This window comes from Anastrepha obliqua, chromosome 4 (assembly GCF_027943255.1).
Source record: "Anastrepha obliqua isolate idAnaObli1 chromosome 4, idAnaObli1_1.0, whole genome shotgun sequence".
Lineage (NCBI taxonomy): Eukaryota > Metazoa > Arthropoda > Insecta > Diptera > Tephritidae > Anastrepha > Anastrepha obliqua.
Genome location: NC_072895.1, coordinates 112,651,995 through 112,671,810, shown reverse-complemented (window position 1 = coordinate 112,671,810; position 19,816 = coordinate 112,651,995). Strand labels below are relative to the sequence as shown.

At 37.7% G+C, this 19,816-nt stretch overlaps 2 protein-coding genes across 2 annotated transcripts; both read left to right on the top strand.

Moving 5' to 3' along the window:
* The first annotated feature begins 204 nt into the window (after positions 1-204).
* Positions 205-2,498, top strand: LOC129244359 (uncharacterized protein DDB_G0271670-like). Its single transcript, XM_054881979.1, has 2 exons — positions 205-217; positions 1,213-2,498. Exons 1-2 carry the CDS (start codon positions 205-207, stop codon positions 2,496-2,498), a joined length of 1,299 nt encoding a protein of 432 aa, XP_054737954.1.
* A 5,570-nt stretch (positions 2,499-8,068) lies between these two features.
* LOC129244358 (uncharacterized) lies at positions 8,069-19,586 on the top strand. The gene is made up of 3 exons (XM_054881977.1): positions 8,069-8,370; positions 18,605-19,043; positions 19,128-19,586. The coding sequence occupies exons 1-3, from the start codon at positions 8,069-8,071 to the stop codon at positions 19,584-19,586; spliced, it is 1,200 nt and encodes a 399-aa protein (XP_054737952.1).
* Positions 19,587-19,816: the final 230 nt, after the last annotated feature.

Here is a 19,816-nt window from a genome sequence, read left to right as displayed (position 1 = left end):
CTGCATAAAAAGAACGAACCACTTTCAGGAATAACGTGGTATTATAACTCATCCAATGGATGAATTCCTAAGAATAAAAATTTTGTAACTTATAAATAATTTGAAGTATTGCTCTGAGTACAACCAGCTGCAACTAAATTAAGAAATAGAGCTTATTTGAATTTGTCTTGTGAGCAAATGCTTTTTCTTTGAATATTTAGCAAAATGTATGCAGAAAGTTTGAACAATAAATCGCAAACATCTCTAAATTTGGCTTCATCCAATGGCCGAATATACGAAATCTAAATCGAGCAATCCAAATACAGAAATATTATTGACTTTTCAAAATATTACATACGAATATGTAGTATAGAACGTAAGTTCATCCAATAGATGAATGCATTCAAGAGGGAACATTTTACCTGCACAAAAAAACAATACATTGCTTGCTAAACTAACATGGACACATAATTTTTTTGAATCTGTTACTATCGCATTTCAGCATCCATTGGATGAATTCGTTCAATTGTAGGTACATACATATGCACATTTATTTAAGGGAATACCCTATTTTTTTTTATTCATGTTTTTTCATCAAATGGATGATTATGTAGAGATTTTTTTTTTAAGTTTTCTTGAACCAAATTTGGTAAGTTAATAATAAAACCAAATATTTACTTTATCCGCTTTCGTAATTGAGTTTTTCAAATGATATTTCTTCAAATCAACATGATTTTTATGAAACTTAATAAAAATCAAACATCAATTAGAAGAACGAAAGATTTTTTGTTTTAATACAAACTGCTTAAAAATGTCTAAATTTTATTTATTCGACTTATGCTCTTTGGCATTGATGAATTCATTCGAAGATTCATTTCAGTTCCATTAAAACAATTCGATATTCAGCTGATGCTATAGTTAATACATTTCTTCACCCATCAGATGAATGTTCTCACCTCGTGAATAGAGCTCACCTCTTTCCTCATTTTATCTTAGCTACATAGTTTAGGATGCATGGTTTTTTGTTCCATATTTTTCTGCATGTCTATGCTTCTAAATTCTCAACTGATTATTGTTTTGCTTGGGCATGAAAATATTTAAAGCCTTTAGTTTAAAAAATAGACTGTAATTTATATACATATAACCCTTTGCTTCTACGTACACAATGATTCCCTCTTTCATGTGATTAATTGCAATTCTGAATCTGTTCATCTCTCTACTCGACTTCTGCAGTTTGCTCCCCATCACCGTGCGAATCCATTGCCACGATAATCGATGATGATGTTTTCAGCAACGCCGATCCAGACAATGACAGCCCGAGTACGCTAGCCACGCCAATAAATGAATCGCGTGAGAAGCTCTTCCTCAGCAACGCCTCTCTAGCCGCAACAGCAGGCGGTGCGGCCTCCACACCGAAGAGCACAACGCCAACACCTCAACCGGCCATACAGTATGGACCGCAGCACCTGCTCGGACGTCATGGCTACTGCGATGACCTCAGCGGCAGCGGCACAAATCTCAATCAGCAAGAGCGCAGCATGAAGAGCTATTTGCACACTTTCGATCGACGCAACTCGGATACGAGTTATATGCTCGGACGTCGCGCTTCAGGTGAGCGCGTCAATTTGGCCGACGAAATACGCAAATTGTCCGATCATTTGCTAATGCTGGCGGAAATCAATACGAAACTCGGCAGCGAGACGAAGCTCGAAGCGGACTCAAACAATAATAAGCAGAAGAAATCAAAAGCCAGTGGCGAGACGTCTAAAGTCAAAACGAGTACTGCTGCTAAGACGACATCAGCGAAGAAGGAAGCGACGACCACCAAACACAAATTGGCAACGTCCGCGAGCAGTGAGCGCACTAAAGTAACCAGTAGTACAACAACAACGACATCCTCTAGCACCACAACAAATGACATCAGCAGCAAGTCATCAACTAATGGAGTTAAATCGAAATTCAGCACGGTCTCAATGCGTCTACACCAATCTATCGAAGAGACACCGAAGCTAGCCAATGGCGGTCCGAGTTTTGGTGTACCTTGGAAGTCTACGGCCACTACCACAACCAAAAAGTTTAAAAAAGTATCCATAGTAACGCACGATGAAAGCAGCACAGAAGCAGAGGAAAAACAAGAACACCGACAATCACACGAATCGGCTAGCATACGGCGTGCTAAATTTCGCATCAATCAAATGTCACGCGATGTGCCAATCGGGGTGCCGAACATCCATCAGGCGGTCAATCTCGAAGAGGCCGCTAACACGACGAAAGATTGTCTACTGCATCTGCTCGAAAAGTACAATGAGACGAACCATTGTCGCAATCCCATGACGCGCCATCAAAGCATTAGCGTCGATTGGAATGTTAGCGACAATCTGGAGTATCGTTCCATGAGCTCCATCAATGCGTTCTTCCAGCGGCACAACAACACCGGCGAAAATGTGCGTCAACTGCAAGCGCAATTGGAGAGTAAAACTGGGGTGACAGGCGGCAGCAAGTCGACTGGTGGTGCTTAAAGCAACTGCAGCTCATCGCTGAACGGAAACAAGATATCAAAGAGCAGCAGATAGGAAGGCAGCTAGTACGTCTGCGTCCATTCTAGTCTTCAAAACATTTTCGTTTTATTTTAAAAGCATATACAGAAAAATTTTATTTTATTTTTGTTTTCCTTTTTTGTCGTTAAGCTCTTGTTTTACTCTTGAATACTTAAATAATATATTATTTCACATGTAATTCTATGTAAATTTATTAGGAAATTATTATTCAAATAAATAACTGATTACCGAAAAAATTTGACATTGTTCGTTTTACACAAACGCCGATCTACGCCTAAAAACAGGATCTATCTAGTTTCTGGAATTTAGTTCAACTGTAAAGAAAGACAGATTAATATTTTTCAATGAATTTTTTTCTGATTGCAAAGTGTAAGTCTTGTCATTAAATGCCACACACCACCTACATACATATTTCAACTCCTGGATCGTCTCCACAGGGATGGCATAACGTTTATACACAACGAGCGTCACAAAAATTCAATGGAGTCAAACTGCAGCTTCTCGGTGGCCAATTAGCATCACCAGTTTGGCAGATTATTGATTACACAGTGCGACAATTTTCAGGTAATGGGCTTGGGCCCAAACCAAACCAATTGCAAATTAAAGTACCCATGTGGAATAGTAAAACCCCAACTTGGTGTTGGTCCAGCGAGTAACAATTTTTTTACAGTTTATTAAAGTTTCGCAATATTGATGAAATGCCATATTAAATGATATGGCAAATCTAGTACAAATATTGATTTTTCTAAATATCGTCGCAGTAGACTTTTAGTAAAATTCAATGAAACATTTTTTTGTAGAACATTTTAACCCGTTGAACCCCACCGTTATGTGACTATTTAACCCATTCTTTCAAAAATTGTTCCAAAGCCCTCTTAAACTAGGTATTAAAGGGTTAATATGTTCGACAAAAAGATTCCTTAGAAAATTTTACTAGGAGTTGTCAAAGCCATTGGGCACCTACATATGGGTTAAACTTACTTGAAAAAAATGTAACAAAAAAATCCATATACATACATAAATATTGCATGCATTCATTTTAACTATACTCAGCTGCCATACATATGATTACCTGTGTGTTACATGATTATGATATGAATATCTACATATGTATGTATGTATGTATGTATGTACATATTTACAAATGGGTCCTTCCAAAGAAAAAATAATTATTATTAGAGTTTCTTAAAAGACTGAATGTGAGATATAAGTATTGTAGTATATTTTTGCCTCATTCACTCTCAGAACTCTCATTTTTGTCCTATTAGTTCACGAGCATGATTCAATGATAAAAGAAAACTCTAGAAATTTAGAGTAAAAGTGGAGGAAAAGTAATATTTGTAGAAAAAAACATTTCATTTTCAATATGGTCTGCTTACGAGCAACAACTCGCTAAAGACGCCGCTACGAATAGAAGGAGGATCTCGGCCAAACACCTAGCAGAATTGTACGTGCCAATTATTTATTTATTTTGAGCAAAAAAGTTTCATATTGGCGATATTTCGCAACTTCGTGATCGGTTTTAAATTTAAAAATTAATTCACAAAATAAAATCTTGGATTAAGTGAAATAATTTCTTGTTTTAATATTAGACAACGCAATTTCCGCTAATAACTTCTATTTATACCATTCTTTACTTTCAAATATTAATTAAAATTTATTTTTTAAACCGTTCGCAGTTTCTTTCCATTTAAGTAAGAAAATACTTTTTTGCTACCATTTTTACCACAAAGAATTTAATATTTTCCACTTTTTTCACCTTCTTAAATACGACCTTTTGTAAGGGAGTGACAAAAATCGAATGTCACTAGTGAGTAAACCTTTAATAATTGAATCATGGGTCACGAGTCTGATTCCTCTTTTCAACTTTATTCAATGCAAAATATTGTACATCATAGAAATTCTTTCTTTTTCCAAAATAAACTATTCTATTCAAATTCTATTTTACAAATTCACCCACCATCCGGTTTTCCCAATCATCCGACTAAAACACGCCATAGTTTTGTTAGTTGGACTAATAAAAAATAATGCCCTACATGAGGAGGCGCGCCATATCGTTTGATATTGAAATTTCATACTTCTGCTGAACTAACCCCTGAGATCTAAATGCCATGAGAAATGATGCTAGGGATGTTTGGCTTTGGCAAATGCTTCAAGACTAAACTGGAGATTAAAAGGACTTGAGAAGGGTTATCTAAAACACAGACGGATCCTTCAAGGGGAAAGGTGCAGAGGCAGGTATCTGCGGACCGGGGAAGAGATACCCCGAAGCGCTTGGCAAGAATACAATTAGTTTTCAAGCAGAAGCCTACGCAATAGAAAGATGCCCTCACTTTAACCTTAAACGCAGCTACATACACACATATGTATGTACATATGTCGATATTGATTTTTTTGTTCAGATACGTAATAAATAAATACATGTAGAAAATACCGTTTTCTATTATTTTATACTTTCATTAGAAGAAAAGTTATATGTAGCACTGAGAACTTTGATTTTTCGAGTGTGCCAATACCTTTTGGCTCACTGTGTGCACATGTATGTATGCATATACAGTAGGTTCTGTTTTTATGCGGCTTTTTTTTATGCGGTTTTGAAATAGTGCGGTTTTTTTTTAAATTACAAAATGCATGTCGACCTATCGGGAATTGTACATATAAACAAGATTCTAAACCAGCTAAGCAAAAACTCATCACAGATTCATGCGGCCTATGGAACGTATCTATAGTTATAATATGGGACTAGTGCCCTTTTTTATGCGATTTTATTACATTATTTCAGATTTATGCGGTTTTAGCATTTGAAACGTATCTATAGTTTTACTATAGAACTAGTAGCTTTTTTTATGCTGTTTTTTTTTTATGCTGTTTCTTGCGGAACGTATCTACCGCATAAAAACAGAACCTACTGTACTTACATACATACATGTGTATGTATGTATGCGTAAGTAAATAAGCATTCCTCATAACACGTACGTATGTATGTATGTAGTAGGTCAATGTATTATATTTATTCTGAAAAAATGTCAATTGAAATACGATAACGGGCGTTTATGGCATTGTAAGAGCTGGCGTACTGGCAGAGTAATCTTTGTGATTCATAGGAAATCGCCAAGAGAAATCAAATGCATATAATTCGGCATTCCGAGAAACTGGATTTGAAAATAACGTGTCTTTCCGGGAATCTCTAATTTGAAGCAATAACACAGCACAGAACAAGGCGAATTGAGTATTGAAGGTGGCGCCATTCAAAAAGCAGTTGCTTTATTTTTCGCACTTTTAACAAGTCTGACGTCAGCTCCCTTCGCAATACAAAACAATCAAATGGAGGACGAATTACATATTTGGGAAAATTCAGTGAATGACCTGGTAATATTTTGATTTGTGACATTAAAATAAAATAAAATAAAAACGAAGGGCGGTGTGTTAAATTGTTAAAGCACAAATTAATATAAAGCCACCAAATGCAGTTTCCTTGCGTTTTATGGGGGGGACACTTGCAATAGAGTGTGTGTGTGTATGGTGCAGCAGCCTAAAGTTGGGAAAAATCAGGGTCATTTCTTTACGTACAACCGGCTGTCATGGAAATGTCTTGTGTTTGGTTGTTTCCATTGCTTTCCCCTACTCTTCTTCTTCACAAACAAGTAATTCTCCTTTCTTTTGTTCTTTTATTCATGGGCTCTTACGACACGGCGAATTCGGAAAGCGCAATCTTGTATTATATTATATCATTCTTGATCACAGAATACAATACTCGAAAACGAATTGAATACATTCCAAGGTGGATTTATTAAGGTCACAGCATTCACCCAGCTGAATTTTTCGCCGTAGGTATGGCTTACGTCAAAATGATATGCTTTGTTTTTATGGATTGGCATGTTTACATTCGTATGTTTACATTTGCTTGCTGATTTTGACGTGATGCTTGCACCAAACGCAACAACAAATACATGTAGGGTTTTCCTTATATGTGTTTGCTGTCACCTGTAATAAATTCGCCTTGAATACATTCATGGGGAATGCAAGAAAATAGGCGAATTCATATAAGAGGGTGTAACTAAAACTAATTGACGCCCATTTCAAAGCGTTTTATTGAAGTGTTATGCATCTTTGTTTTTATAAAGAATACAGAGATATAGAGAATTGCGTTTCTAAATTTTTCTTCACAAGTAAATCGCCTTAAAAGTAATTAAAGTAAGTGCCCATTTACACAGGGAAACATTTAGAAACATTTTGCTCGTAGCAAAATAATGGTCGGGGAAGATACGGAGATTTTGTCGCCCGTACTGGCGACACGCTTTGCGCTTCTTATACGTATTGTCTAACTTAAAGTTGACTGCAAAGCAATTTTTGGCAGTTGCTTGAATCGTTGTCTTCTTTTGTGGGAGTATGCTCTGGATTTGGCAGGATCTAAGATGAAAAGCATTAGAAGGGTGCTTGTGAAATGCAAGATGATATTTGCAAGTAAAGTAGGTTTAATTTACTTATGGGAAATGTTCATGTTGAATTCTACATTTTTTTCCAATTCAAGATACACAAATTAATTTTAAGTATTTATATATGAAGTACAAAAATTTATATTATATACATATATGTAAAAAAAAAGTATTTAATATATTATTTAACCAATCCAGTCTGTCTCTTTCCTTAAAATTTTTATGTTGACTGTTGACAAACCTTCTCCGCCTTACATGTTCACGGATTGTAGAATATATCCAAACCGGAAGATGCCAAAAAAGTAAACGGTAAAAGCACGGTATGTTGCTGAAAACACTTTTGCCTGTGCGACCGCGAATGAAACAGCAAAAGAGAATTTTCGTGTCTCCCTTCCAGATGTCTTTGTGTGTAAATCGGCACTAAATAATTAGTCGACTTAAAAGTAAGTGATTGCGTTGTTCGATTTCGCTGTGACGTCATGCTCCGAGAATATATAAGCAAAAAGAAGGGAAATTACCTCTTTGTGAAGGTGAAGAGTAGGGGAAAGCAATAGAAACCACCAAACACAAGACATTTCCCGTACGTTAAGAAATTACTCGGATTTTTCCCGACTTAAAGCTGTTGCCCCGTACACATACATACATTTTCATGCAAGCGGCGTCTTCCCTATAAAAACGCAAACAAACTGCATTTGGTGGCTTTATATTAATTTGTGCTTTCACAATTTAACACGCCGTACTTCGTTTTATTAGGTTTTTTTTAATGTCACAAATCAAAGTACTACCAAGTCATTCACAGAGTTTTCACAAACATGTAATGCCTCGTATTTTTGTGTGTTTTGTATTGGAAAGGGATCTGACGTCAGACTTGTCAAAACCGCGAAAAATAACGTAACTGGTTTGGCAAGGCAGCACCTATAGTACTCAATTCGCCTTGTATTGATTCAAATGAAACGAACGGCCAAACGGAGAAATTTTCACAAGTTTGATTCAATTGCATAGATAACTTCAATTGTTCAACGAGCGTGATAAAGATCAGTAATTTTACTTTCGATAACGTTCTACTTTAATATAATACAGTCCACTATTTTAAAAATGTCTAAGAAGGAATTAATACACGCTATAGGAGCTTACTTGAATGACGACGTTTTGGATGAAAACCCCGACTGGTTGAAATTTAGCTATAGTTGGGCATCATCACTAGAGGATACTCAAGAAATTCATGTAATCTACGAAACGAACCAAACAGATGGAGATTTAAGCGAGCATAGAACCTGTACTTTACCAATTGTAAGAAACAAAAGCTCAAATGGGAGCAATTCACGGGAATCCTCCATGTATTTGAAGGTAATACCTGAAATGCAACACGGGGAAAATAATGTAAGATTCGGCCCAAGGTGAGTATAGTTTTTAATTATTTATTTACTTTTTGCTTTTTTTTTTGTGTTGGCTTTCCATTGCTGCCACGATAAAGTTGCTTATAATGTCTAAATGCGTGGACCGAATTTAAAAATTATAACACGCAAATTTAGTCACTATATCAGCCTTTTGATTTATATTACTTTTTATAAATTAAAATTAAGAATTAATAGCAATATTTAACGTTAAAAATGCACCTTTTTTGCATAAGCTTGAAAAAATGCCCTATTACAGACGATTATTTCACTTAAATACAAACACAGAAAAGTAACGAATTCACTTATAAACACTCTTTATTAATTGAAGATTTGATTTAAAGTTATTTTCACTAAATAATACTACAAATTCTATTAGAATTTTATTATTACAAATGTTCTTCTAAACGTTTGTAATGCCGTGCAGAATAAATGTGAGGAGCGAACTGTCAAACGAACGATGAGAGAGAGAAGAACAAAGCGAAATGAGAAAAACCCAGTCAACCTAAAGGGAATAACTCTTATATTATTATTTTTATTATTTATAGGGGCGCTTTTTTGCTTTCAAATATACATATATTTTACAAAAACAAATATTTTTACAAATGCTGAAAATTTGGAATAAAAATCGCACGATTTTTAGTCCAAATTTTCGCCTGCGGCGCTTTTTTGCTTTCAAATATACATATATTTTACAACAACAAATATTTTTACAAATGCTGAAAATTTGAAATAAAAATCGCGCGATTTTTAGTCCAAATTTTCGCCTGCGGCGCTTTTTTGCTTTCAAATATACATATATGTATTTTACAAAAAGAAATATTTTTACAAATACTGAAAATTTGGAATAAAAATCGCGCGATTTTTAGTCCAAATTTTCGCCTGCGGCGCTTTTTTGCTTTCAAATATACATATATATTACAAAAACAAATATTTTTACAAATGCCGAAAATTTGGAATAAAAACCGCCTAAACTTTCGCCATCGGCACTCATAACTTTTACGATAAAACAACATTTTCATAAGTGCTATGAATTATAAAACCTAAGTTAAATGCTTGCTGGGTTGTCGACTGCTGTATTCTCTTCTCTTCAACTGTATTTCAGTACAAACTGCAAATGTGGTCGGAAAAAACCTAATTTTTAAACTTCTCCTGGGGGTTCTATAGGGACCCTAGGAGGTTGGGACTTTCACAGTTATAATGGTGTGACCTTGCTCTTTCTAATGGGCGTGGTGGGTGGTGCCACGCCCCCTCCCCCTCTGCCCCCCATTCAAATATATCGTGGTAGTAAAGGAAAGTTTTGCCAAATATAAATGCAGTATTTTACTCTGAATATTTGTTTAATAGTTTTAATGCTTGTTTATTTTTTTAATATAATATAAAACTTAAAATTTAAAGTATTCATTTTCAATAAAACATTTTTTTTTTTGCTCATAGCCTCTGACAAGCTTGAACAAAAAAGTAATATTAATCAAATTAAAATTCATTAATACTTTAAAAAGGTGCATTTTGGGCTTAAAACTGAAAGTAAAACTCTGTTTTATAAGTCTTTAACTTTATTTTGTACATGAGGCACAGAGTTCGATTTTATGCTCCCTACACAAGCTTTTTTGACATTTAGCGCATGAAGATTTGGTCATTCGACGTTTGGATTATGGCCAAATCGCGAAAATCTTTCTTTTTGTGCTTACTGATACCTATCGACTGTTTTCTGCATTCTCATTATGTTGAACTAGCTCGCTTTGTATATTTACTGCCGTTTTTAAAGTTACCACATTAAGTGTTTTTGAATGAGAGCAGAGTGTAAACCTGTTATAAATTTTCTGCTACTAAGTGGTTTCTATTCTAATTGGAACATATCATGGGTGTATATAACATATCTATTTATATAAGCCATATTGAGTATACCAAAAAATACTGCCATTGGCCAGCGGTTGGTTTTTTGAGCGCACTGTACATTTGGTCGAAGGTGTAGACACCACTTTTTGTTGAAGTGTAGAACTCGATCATATGTGGCTTCTTTGTCATGCTATTCATAGTTTCATTTTCATTGCATCAGGACAACAAGTAAATTATTTTGGCTCATATGACAAGAGCGTCAGTTCGTTGTCAAAGGCGAACATTGAAGTGCCACCTTTTCGACCTTTTGCTGACTTTCATCTCTGGAGGTATCTCTCTTTTGTTCTATTGCAATGTTCAAACCAATATTAATTTATATGGTTCTTTTAACACAGATTTAGCCAAGGAGACTGGAGTGAACCAATTACTCATGGTTGCATTTCGATTTGAGCCGTAGATGCTTTTTGTAAGGACATTAGAAATTTGAATCGGTTGTGGGTCATTGGGGATAGGTATTTTGATCCAGAGTAGGACTGATCAAATAACTCTCCAATTGAGAGGTGGTTATCCCAATTAATATACGATCGTGTGCTGATTTCGACTTTGGTCCACTCAACAATTTCTTGTAAAAAGTCTGAAAACTTATAGTGGATCCACAATATTTTTGTACAAGTGAGTAGGACCACGTACTTGATGTACAATATTTTGCCTATATCTATGAGACGTAGCTTTTTGCCTCGACCATTATGACGCTTTTTTCCACGTAATATGGGTTTTGAGAAAGTGATTATATCAGACTTTTCAAGCAACACATTCAACGGAATATCGTCCTTGTCTGCAGGAACCTCTTCAGAAGAATTTTCTTCGTCCCTTAGCTCTCCCAGGTGTGTCTCAAGCTCGCCAATGGCATAAACATCTTCATCCGAATCTATTAAGTCATCGTCTTCAGCAAGAAACGTTTCAATTTCCTCGTCATTTAAAAAGGCTTGTTTTGTCATGTCGAGTTGAATTATATAAAAGTTTTTAAGACAAAAAAAGTCATAAAATCGATATATTATTTTATTGTAAACGTCACACAAAAGGCATTCCTAGTCGTTTCGACGACGCACATTTTTTAAAGCGGTACTTTCAAGCGACTAGCACAGATGAATGTACGCTCACAACTAAGGTTGCAAACACAGTGCACGCTGAGACGAAGACGAAGCTGAAGAGAAATTGTTTGCGTTGCGAGTAAGCGAATAGGTTGCACAGTGCAAAACGAATTGGTTGCGCTTTTGTTATGTTAGTCTAATGGACTCCTCATCAGATAATGACCTGCTGATTGAGCAAAGCTTATATTTTAAATTAAAACGTATAAAAGTAAATAAAAAAGTACACCCTATACATTTGGAAAGAGAAGCATTTGGTGAATTTCATCATTTGTATGATGAGCTGCGCCACAATGAAAAGAAATTTGTGGAATATACCAGAATGACAATTAGCACATTTGATTATATTCTAATTAAAATTGAGCCACTTATTATTAAAAATGGACTAATTTTAATAAAACATCAATTATATGTATGTGCTGAAAGGCTAATTGTGACGTTAAGGTAAAAAATAATTAAAAATATATTTAGTTTTATGCCTTTTTTTGATTATTAGGTTAGGTTAGGTTGTAATGGTTGCCCAATAGGGCCCACTTGGACGAAATAGTTTGGTTCGTCCTTTGTGATACCATTGAAGGACAAGGAGGGGGGGAGGAAGGGAAGGGATGGGGAGTGGTGAGTGCTTTTGGACTACGAACGGTGACTAGTCCGCGGTTGTGTTAACCTCATTATGCTGCTGATGTAGTTCATCAGATTTTTGTTATCAACGCCTGCTATATCAGCAGGCGCAGAAAAGAAGTGAGAACCAAGGTATTTGAATCTTAGTCCTGCGAAGGCTGGGCAGCTTAGGAGCAGGTGCTGAGATGATTCCACCTCATCCTCCATACAGCTGACGCAAAAAGGACTCGAAGTAATTCCGAGTCTCACGGCATGGGTACCTCGCGGACAGTGCCCCGTGATGATGCCCACGAAATTTGAGAGATGACATTTTGTCATCCCCAGGATATCCCTCGAGCGCCTCCTATCTAAACGTGGCCAGAAGGACTTCGCGACCCTACACGTTCGTGTACTTGCCCAGCGTTCGCTGAGTTGGTGCATAGCCCATCCTTCCAGGAGTAGAGCGCAGGTTGTCAGGGGGATCCCGATTCTCTCCTTTCGCGGACACATTGCCTCACAGGTCCCCTGTCTGGCCAGCTCGTCGGCTTCGCAGTTTCCTTCAATGTCACTGTGACCAGGTACCCAAATTATCTTAATGTCGAAGAATTCTGATGCAATCGAGAGTGAGACTAGGCATTCCCTGACCAGCTTCGAGTGCACCATAATAGAGCCTAGAGCCCTAATGGCCGCTTGGCTATCGGAGTAAATATTTACCTTTTTTGCAATTATTACGCAAGTAAGTAGCCAGTCAGCTGCTTCTTTAATTGCGGCCACCTCTGCTTGGAACACACTACAGTGATCCGGTAGCCTGAATTTGAGTTTGATGGGGAGCTCTTTGCAGAATACTCCTCCTCCAACCCTGCCATCCAACTTCGAGCCATCCGTGAACAGGTTAACGATGCCCTGTCCCCAGGTGTTGCCTCCGCTCCACTCCTCCCTTGGTGGAATATAGGTGGAGAAAGTTCCGCTTGGACTTAGCGAAGGCACACACTGGTCCGTCGACGAGGGGATGAACTCAAAGTTTCTGAGGATGCTTGAGTGCCCATATGTGAGGTTGAGCTTATAGCCCAAGCCCCTCAGTCTGATTGCGGTACGAGCAGCGGCAATTCTGCCTGCGATGTCTATAGGTACCACATTTAAAATTACATTAAGCGCTAGAGTAGGAGTAGTTCGAAGCGCCCCACTGATCCCAATGAGAGCGGACCTCTGGACTCTCTCTAGCTTTTTGACTGATGTCGTCCTCTCCAGTGAGTTCCACCAGACAGTGACTCCATATAACAAAATTGGCTTTATTATGGTGTTGTAGAGCCAGAATACAACTCTGGGCGAAAGGCCCCACCTTTTGCCAATTGCGCCTTTGCACCCATACAAGGCGATTGTTGCCTTCCTTACTCTCTCCTCAATGTTGGGCTTCCACGTCAGCTTGCTGTCAAGGATTAGACCTAGGTACTTCACCTTGTCAGAAAGCACCAGTGGAGCGCCCCCCATCGAGGGGAGTTGAGCTCTGGGTATTTTATATTTCCTCGTAAATAGGACGAGCTCCGTCTTAAGAGGATTCACCGATAAGCCGCAATCTGCTGCCCATCGAACAACTACGTTCAGATATCCCTGCATTAAATCGTACAGGGTATCTATAAACTTTCCTCTAACAATTAATGCCACGTCATCCGCGTAGGCAATCACCCTACAGCCCCTCCTCACCAGCTCCTCCAGCAAGTCATTGATAACAATGATCCAGAGGAATGGTGAGAGGACCCCGCCTTGCGGCGTTCCTCTGCTCACCTGCCGGCGGAGAGAGACGCCGCCCCACTCTGCCACGACCGTTCTGTCGCTGAGCATTCTGTAGATAAACCTGGAAAGATTGGCTCCGACCCCCAGTCTATCCAGAGCTTTAATGATTGCCTCCGGGAGAACGTTGTTGAAAGCCCCCTCAATGTCGAGGAAGGCGCCGACTGCGAGTTCTTTCTGATATAGAGACTCCTCAATATCTTTAACAATTGTGTGCAGAGCAGATTTTTTGATTATTACTTCTCATTTAATTACTTGTTTATCGACTGTCTTAATTCAATTATCGTGCCAAAGCATAGACAGAACAAACCACAAACCAAAAACCACGGTAACTAGCAAGCGATTCGTCTTCAAATTCAGTACAGCAGCGTTTGCAGCTGATTGCTTGCGTTTCGTCTTCATCTTCGTCTTCGTCTCAGCGTGCACTGTGTTTGTAACCTTACAGTTACAAAAAAGAAAAAATTTATAAATAGTGAAATAGTACAAAATCGGACAATTTTTTAGCCCAAATTTTCGCCACTTATAAATTTTACGATAAAACAACATTTTCATAAGTGGTATGAACTATAAAACCTTACTTTAAATCCTTGCTGGGTTAACAATCGCTATATACACTTCTTTTCAACTGTATTTCAGTACAAGCTGCAACCACTGGTAAAACAACTTATTTTTAAACTTTTTCTGGGGGTTCTATAGGAACCCTAGGGGGTTGAGACTTTCATAGTTATGTATAATGGTGTGACCTTGCACTTTCTAATGGGCGGGTGGGTGTTGTCACCCATTTTTAATTTTTATGTTTTTGTATTTTTGTTCTTTGTATTTTTTTTATATTTTTTTTTATATTTTTTTAAATATTTTTTTTAATATTTTTTTTAATATTTTTTTATATTTTTTTAAATATTTTTTTAAATATTTTTTTAAATATTTTTTTATATTTTTTTATATTTTTTTATATTTTTTTTAATATTTTTTTTTTAAATTTTTTTATATTTTTTTTATATTTTTCTTATATTTTTCTTATATTTTTTTTTATATATTTTTTATATATTTTTTATATATTTTTTTTTATATATTTTTTTTTATATATTTTTTTTTATATATTTTTTTTTATATATTTTTTTTTTTATATATTTTTTTTATATATTTTTTTTTTATTTTTTTAATTTTTTTAATTTTTTTTTATTTTTTTTCTGGCTAGACCGGGACAACTGCACAGCAAATGCCTGCTCGATACTTCCTCATCTTCGTACTCGCCGTATCTGCACAGGTCGTTTTGAGAAACCCCGAGCCGACGTGCATGAATGCCCAAAAGGCAGTGGCCGGTGATAAGAGATATTATATGCCTTAGTTCATGTTTCGAAAGACTTATAAGGGTTTTTGTCTGTTTCAGATTGTAGGATGGCCAGATTTGTCTGGTCGTAACGCAAGTAGTTTCCACTCGCCACCTCCGATCAGCAATGCTGTGAAATTCTCGATCAATGATCATTTTACGTGTTAAGAGTCGAATGTGGATTGTGGGTAAGTTACTAACATTTGATTGCGCAGCTCCAGCTCTTGCGAGCTCATCAGCTTTGCAGTTACCTTCGAATCCACTGTGAGTCGGTATCCAAATAACTTGGACAGAATTCTGAACACTTATTTCGTTAAGAAATCAGAGACAGGATCGAACCACATCTGAGTGGGTATAAGAGGAGCTGAGTGCTCGAACGGCCGCTTGACTGTCAGTGAAAAAGCGGATATCCCCTTGTGATATTCTCTTTTCTAAGATAGTTTTCGCAGCATACCAGATAGCGCATACTTCCGCTTGGAATACACTACAGTAGTCGGGTAATCTAAATGACAGATTGTTGTGAGGGGAATTGGAAAAGATTCCAAATCCCACTTTACCGTCTTGTTTTGAACCATCTGTATATATAATCAGAGGGCCATCGATTTCGGTAAGATTTGTCTTCCATTCTTCCCTAGTTGGAAGTGAACAGGAGAATAGCAAGGGTGGTGATGGAAGACTTACATGATAGTCTATGTCGGAAGAGATAACAGTGTTCCTGTTCAGTATGGCCGAATGGCCAAGATACTTATTCCATTTCGATATAGCCTTCATGCGTGTCGCTGCTTTCGCTGCAATCGCTTTGCCAGCCAGATCGATAGGGAACAAGTGAAGCAACGTATTTAGAGCCTTAGTAGGTGTTGTACCTAAGCATCCTGTTATCAGGAGGCAGGCTGTTCTTTGGACTCGATCAATTGTGGCTACTCTATACCGTTTTTCGAGTGCTGCTGGTGCACCATATAACCACACCGTAGAAGAGTATCGGTTTGATGATATGATATATCCAATAAATGATCCGAGGTGAAAAACCCCAGGTTTTGCCGATAGCTTTCTTACAAGTATAAAGAGCTATGAAAGCTTTTTTACATCTGCTTTCGATGCTCAATTTCCAACTCAACTTCCTATCTAGAATAACTCCTAGATATTTAGGTGAATCAGATAGAAGTAATCTGTTATCCCATTCGTCTGTTATTTTAGATTGGTTAAAGAGTTTCCGAGTTCGATTGCGAAGTTCTGAGATTTCAGGAGTCCACCAAAATGGTTTATGCTTACCTCCTGTTTTTATCAGGGGACAAGATTGTCGAGCTGCGATGTTTATCAACGCTCCAGTCCTGCACCAGTTGTGTACATGATTCGCTAGCAAGAGTAATATCGAGTACCTCTCTTCTAGACGAGTTAAGAAACGTAGGGACATCACCTCTATTACATATATCAAGCTTATTCGCTAGAATATAATCAAAGAGTTGCTCACCTCGTGTGTTGTTGTTTGTAATACCCCAAACAATATGATGTGCATTAGCGTCTGCTCCAATAATGATGCGTTTCTGGTTCAGATGCGCCGTATTGACGAGCCCTCTCACTGCTTCAGGAGGAGGCGTCTCCGCTGCGTCGTAAGGCATGTAAGCCGACACATTCCAAATCGGGCCGTGGACAGCTTCAACCTCTATGGCAGTGATGTCAGCATTGCTAAAGGGAAGAAGAAAAGCATTAATATGTTTTCGAATGAGAATACAAGAGCGCGATCTGACGTTAGCCTCACCTTGAAACAAAGTGTAGTGCCTATCTTTTAGGCCGCATATCTTGTTGTTTGATATCCAAGATTCTTGGATGAGAATGATGTCTTCTCTGAGGTCAGAGAGACGAAGAATGAGGGCTGCTGAGGTGAGCATTCAACACCGGTAGATGAGCATTCAATGACTGTGGCGTTCGCGTCATCACCGCTATCTAAAAGTCTATCCTCGTCCTCGAGTTGAATATTGAATAAGTTTCCCACAAGTTCGCTGTTTGATTCCGAGTCGGACTCAATCGTCGAAGCTTGTGAGAGAGGCTTTTCGACATCCATCTCGGGGGCCGCTGTACTCTCTTCGTTGGGTGCGAGGAGATTTTTCGGCTGATAGGTCCAGATGGTAGTGGTGATGAACCCGAATGCCACAATCCCCTTGCGGTCGTCCAGTGCTTGAACGCTTTCCTGGTCCAGGAGCGGCGTGACATGTCTGGAGTTTCCTGAAGGCTCTTCCACCTTAACTACCCTGCAGTTTTCGGGGGATAGGTTCGGGTTTCCGATCATCAGTAACTCCAGGATGGTTTCCGGATCGGATGGCTCTACAGGTATTCTTGCTCTGCCGCGAGGTTTGTTGGGAATTTCGCTCTTTTTGATGAGTTGGAGATTCGCCCCGGGCCATAGCTCGCCGAGTCGGTCGAGGGCCTTACCGTACAGGCTGACAAAGCGTTGATCTGAGCACGCGATCAACTTGACCCTTACTTGGAACCAACCCGCGTCACAGCAGAAAGGAGGGGTCCTGGGTTCTGCTTCAGAACGTCCAGGTAGCCCAACTGAAGTTTTGTCTCCACAATCTTGCAGTTTGATGGAGAGATGAAACCGTCAGGGTGGCTCTTGTCCACCACCGCCATGACCAGACTATCTCTGGCAACTTCGCAGAACTTGCGTAATTTGACTTCAGAGGCAGTTTTATGCTTCTTGGGGTCGTTGGAACTAGGAGGATGCTCTGAAGACCGCTGCCGCTTAGCTGCACTCGGTTTTTCTCTGGACGCCTCATACTTCCGAAGGAACTCCCGGGCCCAATCGAGAGTTGACTTTTGTTGGTCGGACAGCTCCTCCTCAGGGGTTTTGCCGAGCTTTTCCATAAGGAAATTGGCGCGTCTTCGATCTCTGTATCGACGGAGATGAGGAGGGATGGGTTTTCTGGAGACTTCTGTCCGACTTGTTTTCCCCAGTTTCTGGCAAAACAGATTTGGTGATCAATTGGTTCTCCGCAGCTGAGTCGGTTTAGCGAGCTCTTAGCGAGCACTTTCGCCACCGAAGGGGTGGTTTTTTACCCCGCCATGAGTTTGGTGGAGCCAAGAGGTCTTCCGCGTCGTGAAGGAATTTATTGTTTTTGATTTGTTGTTTGTTTCGTGTTTGTTGATTTATACATTTTTTGCGGTGCGGTCACTCAGCTGACGTGTCAGCAGTCGATTTAGGTAGGGAAATAATGGGGTTCGCTACGCCAGAGCCCTATGCCGTGGTAATATTTTTTATTTAGTTTTTTTTTTAGTTTTCTTTTATTTTTTTTATAGTTTTTTTTTTTATTTTTGTTTTAGTTTTTTTTTAGTTTTTTTAATTTTATTTAGTTTTTTTATTTGTTTTTTATTTTTTTTTATTTTTTTAGCGTTTTTTATATTTTTTTTCTTTTTTTTTTTAATTTTTTTAGGGTTTATTTTTAGTTTTTTTAGTATTTTTTTTATTCTTTTAGTTTTTTTATTTTTGTTTCTATTTGTTTATTAATAGAGTTTTACATAACATTTAACATCTTTCCAGGTTCATTCATATGAACGAAACCTTCGTATTGCTGGAGGACTTGACCGTTCGGGATTATCGGAGCATCAATGGACATACAGGAATGGGATTAAACCTAGCGCAGGCTGCTTTGAGGAAAATGGCTCACTTTCATGCTGCCTCTATGGTGTATTTAAAAGGAGAGAATTCTACAGATTTCATACCAAGTGTTTCGGCATTAATTAGTAATGAGGACGTTGAAACTCGCATGGACATAGCCATTGAAATGATTGAGAAACATTTGCCGGAGTTTGAAGAAATCACTACAAAACTTCGCAGTTATTTGGAAACATTTCAAAAACGCCTTACCGATCTACTGCTTAAACAAAATTTGCCATACAAAGTCATCGCACTTGGTGATGCTTCCTTAAAAAATATGCTTCATAAATTTAACGAATGTGATGTGCCCGATGTTGTGTTTGTATGTCAATTTAATACACTTATACATACATATATTAGTATATATATATATTAACTTACTTTTTTTAATTGTCTCTTTCGGCAGAAAAACTTTAACGCTTGCTTTGTTGGCAGTGTCGGATACGACTTGAATATCTTCTTCAACACCAGTTTGAGTTTGACAGAATTCGCACTTCATCGTTTCGAACTACTTCGTTACTATTATCAAAATTTAAAAGAGGTATTAAGTTCAAAGAAATTCCGCGCTCCCGATTGGCAAACAATTGTAGATGAAGTGCGAGAATTTGAACATATTGGATGTTATGCCCTGCTATGTGAGATGCCTACTTGTTTTGTGAATAATTTAAAAAAATGGGTTGTGGTTCAAGATTCCGCTATTAAAGATGAATGTTTCGAAGAAGATTATGACGCATTATTCAAAAATGAAGAAGCAACAAAGTTGCTAAAATATGGTCTTGAACGTTTCTATGAACTTTTTTTGTGGGATGATAAGGCAGAAGAGGAGACTAAACAAGAGGAAGGGTTTGGATTCATCAAATTATAAAATGGCCAATGTGAAAAACAAGCTTTTAGGAATGAATATGGATTTAGACCTGTAAATGTAGATCAGGTATTTCAACATTTTTTTTTTTGCTTTAAGTTTGAAACTCAACAACAGTGTTTAATATAAATTCAAATGTGTGTATTGTAATTTGAAATTTGTATTTATCTACAAACATATGGACTATGTATGAGTGATTTGTACTATTTTTTTCGTTTAAATTGATTACTGAA